The following is an 11,569-nucleotide window of genomic DNA, read 5'->3' on the forward strand; positions in this document are numbered from 1 at the left end:
CCCAGTATCAGCTGACCACACCTTGGGAGAAATGACTAGTTTTCACCTACATACAATTGTAACTTCAGTTATTTTTACTACTATAAAATCATTCAAAATGAATATTGGATCTCCATCAAACACTGTAAGATGCTGTAATTTTTCAAGAGTTGTATTGTAACAATATCTGTAGTACGTTTTTAACAAAAACGATAATTCACTTTTTATGGGATTTGGGATGCCAATTGTTTCTCTTGTTTTGTTTTGAAGGAGGCCATTGTAGAAGAGCAAGAGAAGAAGAAATACACTAGCCTGCAAGTTCCCCTTTATTTGTCTCCCATTATCACCTTAACATAACCCTAAATTGCTGACAAAGTAATTTTTTAGGAGCTGAGAAGTGCATGTTTAACAAAACTAAGGCCATTGCAGGCTTTTGTAGGAATAAATTATCAGTTTCAGTAATTGAATTTCAGTGATATTTTGTTCCTATCTTTCTGGGGCTGTGTCAAACCACCTTTAATGATGACTCCGAGAGCTCTGATTTATATATCCCCTCCCCGTCCAATGCAGACACAGCAGAACATGTGAAACTGAAAACACCCTGCTGTAATTTATACAAACTACCTTTTGCTAAGGGGGATGACTGCGCCTAAATCGGCATCAGACCTACTCACACATTAAAGAAGGTTAACATACACACATGGTTATACCAATATTTGTAAATCTATGAGATACTAATACCTAAACGCTATGTATGTAGCTCATGAAAACATGAAAATGTCATGTAGTGTCAAATAGGCTTTGTTTTTTTCAAGCAAAATGAAAAAGGGGGACATGTTGACATATGACCTGGACATGTTCTTGACAGGCATCATGAGACATGTCAATATATTCTGAATATAATTGGGTATTTTAAATGTTAACTTACTTATTTTTCCATTGGAATAGTTTTAAATATCAGGAATGAAATTCTGCTCAAATTTGTACTGCTTTATGATTAAAGTTCTCAGACAAACTGGAAAATTCAGTATACTGTATATCAAGCCAAAAGGTGATTGTTTATTGATGCTGTGTTTGCAATGTTAAAGGAATAAAAGCTGATTTTAGAGCAATAGGTTACTGTTGTAACCTCTGTTCCCTGTTGGAGGGAACGAGATGTTGTGTCGAAGAAGCGATACTAGGAGTCTGTCTTGAGAGCATCGTGCATCACTGAACTTTAGAAAAGGCCAATGAGAAATTGGCAGACAGAATTTGCATGTCGGGAGGGAAATGCAAATTCTGTCTGACAATTTCTCATTGGCCAGACATACGGGTATAAAGGGAGGGAAATATGCAACTGTCCATTAAGGTTTTGCACTAAGGAGCCGAGAATGAGGTTCAGACATACTGTAACATTGGCTCGGTTCAGCATTATGGCCGGGAGGACACAAAGTTTCATTCCCTCCATCAGGGAATGGAGGTTACAACAGTAACCTAGACGTTCCCCGTCTGTCGCTCACTTCGACGTTGTGTCGAAGAAGCGACACTAGGGGTCCATATTCAATCATGCCATGCGCTGAACCGTGTATGTGCACCGCTGGTGCGGGCAGGCTGTTGGGTGCCAAAGTGACAGGCTGCGTCAGACTGCATGTACACTTCCCCAACGACCCCATAAAATCGTCATAAAATGTTTAGTTTCTCGGAACCACAAAAGGGGGAACAAAGCGACATGCCAAACATGGGAGCAGGCCAACAAGCTGCGCTTTTTCTTTCTCTATGTTTCTCACATAGATTAAAGCGGCTAAGGCCATCTTAATGCTATCGCACACATCGGTGAAGGTGTAGCTTTCCAACTCCTATTCTTTCAGGGGGAAAAGTCCCTGCGGAGACCACCACCTGCCCAGGCTAGGGGGAGGTAAAGAGTGGCGAAATACGTCACATGGTTTTTCAGGCCACATGTGGGAATGGTGCGGTGGTAGATCCTACCTGTAGCGAGGGAGGAGTTACTACAAACTCGGCGACTGGGTGGCAGTGTTGACTGCCCAAGGGAGACATTGGTCTGCCCATAGGGGAACCGTACCACTTAAAATACACACAGGGGTTATTAATCCACCCAGGGGCCCATCCTGTGGAGCACTTATTCCAGTGCAGAGTAGTTTCAGTACCCGTAGTGGGTCTGGTCGGGGAATTCCTCCGCTGAATTCATGGACCAGAGGGCTAGGGAGGAGTCATCCAGGGAGCCGAGTGAGTGGGATGTCCTGGGATAACAGCGCACGTGATCGCCTCAGTGGAGGGGAAAGGCGCTAGGTGCAAGTCGTACACTCGGTCAGTTGTTCCGTGTTACTGAGTTCTACCGGCTCAGACCTGAGAAAACACGGGACAAGACCGACTCAACCCTGAGATTGTAAAATCTCATAACGGTATTGGGTGTTGCCCAGCCCATGAGGATGCCACACTTCTCGTCGAGTGTGCTTGAACCCGCAAGGGGGCATCAAAAACCCAGTGGGAAAGCCTCTATTTGGAGACACTGTTCCTTTTCCGTGTCCACCAAAGCAGACAAAGAGCTGCTCAGAACATCTAAAGCTCTGCGTGTGTCCACTTAAGTCGCAAAGCACGCACCAGACCCAGCAACGAAAAGGCTGGGTCTGCCTCCTCCCGGGGCAGCGCTTGCAGGTTCACTACTTGGTGCCAGATGGGGAACTACTTTTTTATAATACTTCAGCATATCTTCTGTAGCTTTTACAGTACCACAACGTCCAGAAACATGTTATAATGTAATTTTGTATTTTGTTGAAATGTATAGATGTATACAGGGCTCGACATTAAGGCTTGTCCGCTTGTCCGGGACAAGTGGATTTTTTGTAGGACAAGTAGAAGAGAAAATTAGTTGTCCGACCGGACAAGTTAAATTTCAAACAAAATAAAATGCCATGTTACTTCATGTTATGTGCCACTCATTACGTCTATTTTACAGATTTAATTTAATCGATTTGAAACTAAAAAAATTTTTAATAAACACAAGATTTTGCCGCATATCCAAGGGTTTGTGCGGAGTGTGGAGCACGCACTGCATGGAACAGAGGCGCGGGCGCGAACACTTGCGTTTTCCTATCAACAGTGGAAACAACTTAAATACTCTATCATTTCTGGTCATACTGAAAATAATAATACATAATTTGCAACTACTTTTATTTGTGTATACTCACAATAACAAGAAAACGTGCTTTTGCAAAATAAAATTAAACAATCAGGCGCGCTTTCATGGTCTCCGTGAACTGAAACTGAACTGAAACAAAATATAGTCTATGTAACGTTAGGCTAAATCTTGAAATGTCCACTTTTAAAGAACCAATTCGAATCGAAAGAAAATAGCCTAACGTTACCGTCTGATTATGCAATCCATATGAATTTCTCTCTAAAGGCGCATCCGCTTTACATCGGAGATGGAGGTATATTTCCAGCAAACACTGATTTAGAAAACATTAAACTGTCTCGTTATTTTTTCAGGTTATAAACAGACTGTTTATAAATCACCTATAGCCTAAATTACCTCTCTGTATATGGTTCGAGAGTATGGCTCTTCTCATTCAGCACTGCGGGAAAAATATCATTACCGGGTTTGGCCAATTCTCGCGGTTTTTGACGAGGTTTTGGGCTGGAAAACCTTGCTGGCAGCAGTGGTGGAGAGTTATGTTTCTTCAGGCTCCGCAGCCCGGCCAAGCTCCAGGAAAAGCTCCAAAAACAAGAAGTCACCTTAAACCAACAACATACGAATTAAAACTGGAACGAAATTTTTTAACCAAATGGAAAGATGAATTCGACTGGGTTATTTATGAAGACGGAGTAATGTTCTGTGGCGTCTGTCGGGCGCAACCCAACCTGGCTGACAAGTAAGTGACGTTAGCTAGCTAACTTAGCGTCGGCAGCTGTGTAGCTACTGTAAGCAAGCATTAAAGCATTAGTTCACCTCAAAATGAAAATTCCATCTAATTTTCTCCTCCAACTTCAAAATCGTCCGACATCTTTGTTTTATTTTATAATTATTAATAAAAAAATAATATTTTGTGACGTTTCCAACTTCGCAGACAGCACAAGACCAACAATTGTGGTTATAAAAAGTATAAATATTTTTTGACACTCCTGAAAATTTACTTGGTCCTGCCAGTCAGCACAGCTGTGTGTGAGAGAGGGTTTTCAACCATGAAATGGATCAATCCAACTGGAGGACCAGCCTCAGCTCAGTCCAGCTTCATAGGCTGCTATTTCTGTCAGTAGAGGGCCCAAAGTTGCAAGACTTTGATGCTGGATTGGTGGTGGAGAGGTGGTGGACCTGCAGCCAAAGGCAGCGGCGCCCAGGATTTAACCCCTGGGAATCAAGGCATCGGTCCGAAGATACAGAGGATGAATAGTGTTGTGGAGTAATAGTGTTTTTTACACCAAGAGTCACCACCACCTCTGGTGATACACTGCACACCAGCGTGCAAAGTATTACTTTGTATTATGGAGTCTGGAGATCCTTATTTCTTGTTGAAGGGGAACTCTATTCTTGGGACACGTTCCTTTCTACTGTTTCAACTGAATTGTATTAATATTGATAGTGTTTGGGTGCTTTCAATGGTTTGTTCGAATTCTGCATTAGCAAAACACAAAAAAATAAATGAAATTATAAATCTTTACCCGGGCAAGTGACTTTTGTGCAAGGACAAGTGAAACATAAATTTACTTGTCCGAAGGACAAGTGCCTCAAAAAGTTAATGTCAAGCCCTGGTATAGAAATGTATAGTATTTTTTTAGTATGAACAAATATCTGTTATAAAAATTGTGGAAAGTGTCTTTCTTATTGTATGTATTAAATGTAATGTAGTATTTAATGATTTATAATGTTTTAGATTAGTGATCCTTTTTCCTCTCAGTGAAACCTGCAACTTTACATTAGCCTGAAAGTAAAGCAGCTTATAATACAAAATTGTTGTACATTTTTTATTGTTGTTAGTTAAAGAACCCAGACGAGGGTCATTAGATACTGTATATTATAGCAATGACACTTGTTTAAATTATGAATACTACTAAATAAATGTCACTATTTAAAAGACTACTGTAAAAAATCAGGTGTCTCTAACTATAAACGTATTCATTTCGGCTTCTGTTTCGACAGAGTGGTACTGATCAGTTTGCGAATTTTGGCCATCATTCTGGTGCTGCTCTCTCTGGCTGGCAGCATCTACATTATCTACTTTGTGGTAGATCGTTCTCAGAAACTGGAGCAAGAGAAACCAGAACTAACACTATGGGAGAAGAATAAGGTATGGTTACCATATTTTCTGTTGTTGTATATTTTGTCTTAAAGTGTACATCAGTATATCACTAATTATTTTTTCTTTGAGCATGTTTATCCATGTTATGCATTGGGTTACCTCTGTAGGTAAGTGTGGTGGTGTCTCTCATCACAATGATCGCTCCTTCAGCTTTTGAGCTAGTAGCCCAGTTGGAGATGTACCACCCCAGGACAAGTCTCCGCTTTCAGCTTGCTAGGTCAGAAAATAATTTAATGCTGTTTGCCCAAAACCAACCCCCCTCCCCCATTACTTTTTTTAAACATATGTACCTCTTTTGTTAATTTGCTTATTTAGAGTACTGTTTAGAGTGTTGTACCTTGGAAACCTCTACAGTTTGATTATTGCTCTCCTGGACAAGGTCAATAGTATGAGCTCTGCTCTAAGTGACAATTATATTCATATTCCATTTCATTTTTTTTCCTCAATTATATATAATCTTATATTTTGATTAAAAGCATTAAGATTTTAAACCCAAGAGAAAATATTTTGCTCTACAAAATCTGAATTTATGGAGTTCTGTTAGAGTAATGTGTAATTAAATGTGCTGGAAGTGATTTAAAATATTCTAGAATTTCAAGCTGAGCTATTGGATTAGCCACACTCCCTCATTCCGTCAGAGACTTTGGGCCATGGACACGTTTCTGTTTGCTGTTTACAGAGTCTAGTGATAATAATAATTGATATATTGTCACACATTATACATACATTTCTGCATATATACAGTGAAATTATTTTTTTTCACATATCCCAGCTAAGCTGGGGTCAGAGTGCAGGGTCAGCCATGATACGGTGCCCCTGGAGCAGAAAGGGTCAAGGGCCTTGTTCTAGGGCCCAACAGTGGTGTCTTGGCAGTGTTGGGGGCTTGAACCCCCAACCTTCTGGTCAGTAACCCAGAGCCTCAACTGCTGAGCCACCACTGCCCTCTGTGTGCAGTCACAGAGACCGGTGAGATATCTCACAACACTTATTTCAGTTATATCTTTTAGGCAGTAGGAGCATGCTCCTACTCCCTAAAAGATATCACTGAAATAAGTGTTCCTACTCCCTAAAATATATCACTGAAATAAGTGTTCCTACTCCCTAAAAGATATCACTGAAATAAGTGTTGTGAGATATCTCACCGGTTACTTTCCTATGTGATTTTTTTTTTTTTTTTGGTTTTTTATTTGTAATAAATTTGCAAAAATTTCAAACAAACTCCTTTCACATTGTCATTATGGGGTATTGTTTGTAGAATTTTGAGGAAAATTATTATTTTTATCCATTTTGGAATAATGCTGTAATGTAACAAAAGTGAAGGAACTGCGCTCTGCGACCGAACTCGCCCTCCGGTCCACGAAGGTCACAGGGGAAGTCGATGGCAACCCTTGTGGTCCAGGAACGTCACCTGTGGCTGAACCTGGACAACATGCGGGAGGTAGACAAAGCCTGCTTTCTCAACGCCCCCATCTCCAAGCTCGGCATATTCGGCGACACTGTCGACTACTTCGCCCAGCAATTTGGCGGTGAAGAAACAGATGGAGGCCATATCTCTCATCATGCCTCGCCCCCATTCCATCGTGGGCCATGCTCTGTCTGCTCGCCGAGGGCGTCCCCCTGCGGCTTCCAAACATCAGGCAGCTCTGCCTCAACCTGGGCCAAGCTCTCAGCCCCAGCATCGAGTGCCCCGCAGGAAGCGCACGCCCCCCATCTCTTGGATGTCCTCGAGGACCCAGGAGGCTCCCAAGTGTTCCTGAGATGGATGACCCATGGGTGTATGAGTGTGTGTGTGTGAATGGGTGATTGGGAAACAGTGTAAAGCGCTTTGGTAACCTCTAAGGTTAAAAAAAGCGCTATATAAGTGCAGACCATTTACCATTTACCCAGGGAATGAGACGTTTGTTCCGGAGCTGGTAGACAGACCACTCCGTCCCCCGGTGGAGGGCTGGGAGGAGAATCTTTATTTACCTTTATTTCCTTTGCCCCCGCCCCCTTTCAGGCTATGGTACCCACTCGTTCCCTCCATCAGGTAACCTAGACATTTTGTTCAGCAGCACTCACATTTTCCTTAAAATTAATAATCTAATTATTACTATTTAATATATGCAATCAAATCTCACACATTGTAATCAACCAATAATTAGCCAACAAAATACCAAAACCCAGAAATTGTGTGATGCAGTCATGTCAACATGGACCAGAATCTAACAATAACAGATAACAATAACTGCTTTAAAGCAACTACATTGGTCAATCTCTTTTTCACATGTATTGCAGCTTCATCATTTTCCTACTTGGGTTTTATCAGTCACTTGCAGATGTGAGGTGAAACATTACCATGTAGTCTACACATATTTCATCTTCAATGACACTGTATTTTACTGTATACGATAAAAAGAAGTGGATAATCATCGTCAGATAATATGGAATAGTCAAATCAATGTAGTTCTATCTTGTTACAGACTCAAAATCCACTCAAAAATGTTATATACTCAGATATTATTTTATTTTATTCCCTAGATCAAATAATTTCTATCTGGCGATGCTTCTCTTCATGCTATTTCTGTGTATGCTAACGACCATTTTTGCCATTGTGAGAAACAGGCCATCTCAGTTCTGTGGACCTTTTCAGGTAAATAAAAACTGTTCTCAACATATATGAAGGGCTGCATCTTTAAATCTATACAACTTAAAAGTATAGTTCTGGCAAAATTGAAAATTCTGTATTATTTACTCACCCTTATATCGCTTCAGATCCTAATGATTTTATTTCTTCTGTTGAACACATAAGTAAGTAAAGACTCTGGCTACCACACCTGGAGTTGCAAATCCAGTTGTTCGAATCCAGGGCGTACTTAATGACTCCAGTCAGGCTTCTAAAGCAACCAATTAGCCCAGTTACTAGGGTGGGTAGAGTCAGGTTGGGTTAACTTCCTCATGGTCACTATAATGTGGTTCTCGCTGGTAAGTTGTGCGTGAATGCCGCAGAGAATAGAGTGAGCCTCCCTTACTCGCTAGGTCTCTGCGGTAACTTGCTCAACAAGCTACATAATAAGATATGGATTGACTGTCTGAGACATGGAGGCAACTGAGATTCATCCCCAGTCACCCAGACTGAGGCGAGTCACTACGCCACCACAAGGACCTAGAGCGCAGTGGGAATTGTTATTTGCAAAAAATCTTGCCCTCCAATGTACTCTCAAATCTAATTATTTTGCAAAAATTATGCTGACTGTAGATAATTCCACTTATTTGTTGTATTACACAGCTACCTACCAAATAAATGGGACATTAAATATTTATTTATGTTTAAATAATTATTATGTGAGAAGAACGAGACCACAGAGTGATGCAAGGGCAATTAATTTAGCACAGCTATGTTGGAAATCAATTTCTTGAGGCAACAATCAATATACAGTTTAACAATCATTATGCAAAAACTTAACCACAGAATCCCATGATTGAACAATTAGAATCAGGTATTCCAAAGTGGGCTCAGGAAACATTAAAAGACACTTACGTGTTCAAGATGAGAGTGCTGACGGGCCTGTGGATTGGGTACTCAATTTGGATGGCGTGGCCGGAGAAATCCAGCGCCAACTGTCCAACATGTTTGTGATGCTGACGAAGGTTGTTGCTGACTTGTAGGATCTCGCTGTAATATGCCAATCAATTACAGCCATGGAAGCAAAATTCTCTGAGTAAATTAAAAGAGTGGAAGATGTTGAAAAATGAATAGATTATCTGGAGTCATCGGAGAGGGAATTGTCTGTTATTCCGCCCGTGACCAAAGTTGATTTGGAAAATATTCTTGAAAAGCTTGAAGATTTTGTGAATCGGAGCCACAGGGATAATGTCCGAATTGTTTGAATTCCTGAGCATGAGGAGGGCAGAGATATGTCGAAATTCCTAGATGAGCTCTGCCGTAAGCTGGAAATCTAGCGAGCTCACAGAGTCCCAGCTCTGAGATCTGGTGTGGAAGACAAACTGCGATCAATCCTGACCAAACTCCTGAGATCATCCGATAAAGATCTCGTGTTGTGCCAGGCAAGAAGCAAAGGAAATCTTTCTTGGAAGAATAACAATATTATCTTGTTCCCAGACTGTGCGAATTCGTCAAGAGAGAAACGCGATTGGTTCAAGGAATGTAAGAAACTCTTACATCAACGAAAGATTGCTTTTGCACTGATGTTTCCGGCCAAATTGAGAATAGACACCAAAGATGGTCGCAAGGTATTTTTGTGCCCAAAACAAGCATTGTCGTACTTCGAAACAATGGGTGAGTAACCATTGGGTGTTTTCCCATGTGAGTGGATCGACTCGCTGTTCATTGACTCGAATGTCAGAGGAAGATGGGCTTAATTTTATGTTTCTGTTTGTGTTGGGTTTGTTTTGTAGAAGGACACTCCAAGGGACTTGTGTATTGACAGAAGATCACTTTTACACTGAAGTTTTCGGCTAGATTAAGAATGAACACTATGGATGAATATGATCCAAGATGGCGGCGCGGTAGCACGCAGCGGCCACTCCGGATCCACAATGGTGCTATTTTTGTTAAAAAAGCCCGACTTTTGCAACACATGGACATCGGAGCAACCGGTGTTCGTGTCTACCATCGCCAGACACTACTGAAATATAAGACTCATGCAAAAACCAAGCTGACTGAAGCATTCGGGCCCTCACGGCCAGACTGTGTAACAGCTTCTTCCCCCAAGCCATCAGACTCCTCAATACTCAGAGACTGGTTTGACACACACACACGTGTCCTGAGTTGCATTTTAATTACTGTCACTTTATAACTGTCTGCTACCCCAATAACGGCTATGTGCATAGAACACTATCTCATAGTATGTTATGTTTAAATTTTTAGAAACTGTCATCTTTTTGCACTACTGAGTACTGGTCGGCGCTGCACTCTGTCTATTGTCCTGTTCATTGTCAGAAATTTGTTGTACTGTCCCGTACTTTTTGCACATGTTTGCACGTGCACTTTATATAGGTATATATAGGTAGTTTATATAGGTATTTTATTTCGTTGTGTAGTCTCATGTGGTCCTGTGTTGGTCCTTTGTTGTTTTTATGTAGTATCATGGTCCTGGAGGAACATTGTCTCGTTTTGCTGTGTACTGTACTAACTGTATATGGTTGAAACGACAATAAAAAACCACTTGAAATGTCTACATGACTACACAAACAATGTCTTTTATAAAGTTGATGGACTGAGTAAATCATGGTGTATTTTTTCATGCGGCCTCCGAGTGAAATTCACTCGCTCAATACTCTCTTGCTACATATTCGCCTAGCGGCTGGAGCTTGTTTTGTTGCATAACGCTGCTTCGGGACAGTTCTGGATGGGCCTCTGCATTCCTTGTGCTTGTGCCTCCTGTTGGCTGGAGATCTATTTGTGGAGTCTTTGCACGGGACATTGGAATGATGACGTCATCTGCTGGAATTTGTTTTGTGGAGGAACGCACTTTGAGGCAGTTCTGTAAATGAATCTACACATTTTGGTTTACTCTGTAAAACAAACCCAGCCAATAAGCAAAGTATTTTCTGTTATGTAATTATGTATTATAAATTAAATGGCAAATGGCAGCAGGAAGTATGGCATTTTTAACAGACTTTGAAATTGCCCCCTTATGTTTACATTAATTGCGTCAAATTTCTTTAGAATAATGTCAAGTCACTGCTGATGTAAATTTGTAAAGATATATTTTATATCTTAAATACTGGAGCCATGGCAATGCATTAAGTGTTATTATTCCTATTTTCCTATATTTGTGTGTTTTTGAATAATAATAAAGCAGTCCTTCCCAATGATAGCCAAACAAATACATCTACCTCATTATAAACAGTTAGCAAAATCTCTATCACTTGTCACATTTCTGCCCTCACACTGTTTGTAATGTCATACCGCCCTGTCTTTAGACATCAAATTCCATATCATCTCCTGCCTCCAGTAGTTTATTTACAACACTAATAAAATGTCCTCTTGTTTCAGGAGCGGACAGATGATAAGAAGAAAGTATTTCAGTTAGCTGCAGGTACTTTATCTATAAACAATCTCCTTTATGAATACAAGACTATTAAGTGCTGACCAGACATGGCCAAAGTTATGTACTCACTATATATAAAGCCATAAGACAGTATGAGCTTGTCACCAGATGCCTAAACATTTGGGTGTGTAAATGTGTGATTCACAGCACATCTACAGGCACCCGAGGGTGGTGATATCAAGTTGGAACAAGACAGTGACATCACCAGTATGGAGTCCTCAGAATAGTCCCACTGCTCCA

General features: G+C 40.8%; 1 protein-coding gene across 1 annotated transcript in view; it reads left to right on the forward strand.

Annotated features, from left to right (window-relative positions):
• LOC127655539 (transmembrane channel-like protein 3) overlaps window positions 1–11,556 on the forward strand; it is a 51,327-nt gene extending 39,771 nt beyond the window's left edge. Inside the window, 5 exon segments of the mRNA XM_052143430.1 lie at window positions 249–293; window positions 5,114–5,261; window positions 5,381–5,490; window positions 5,589–5,677; window positions 11,477–11,556. Of these exon segments, the coding sequence (XP_051999390.1) occupies window positions 249–293; window positions 5,114–5,261; window positions 5,381–5,490; window positions 5,589–5,677; window positions 11,477–11,556 (472 nt within the window).
• The last annotated feature ends 13 nt before the right edge of the window (window positions 11,557–11,569 follow it).

The sequence above is a fragment of the Xyrauchen texanus genome, chromosome 2 (genome assembly GCF_025860055.1).
Source record: "Xyrauchen texanus isolate HMW12.3.18 chromosome 2, RBS_HiC_50CHRs, whole genome shotgun sequence".
Classification (NCBI taxonomy): domain Eukaryota; kingdom Metazoa; phylum Chordata; class Actinopteri; order Cypriniformes; family Catostomidae; genus Xyrauchen; species Xyrauchen texanus.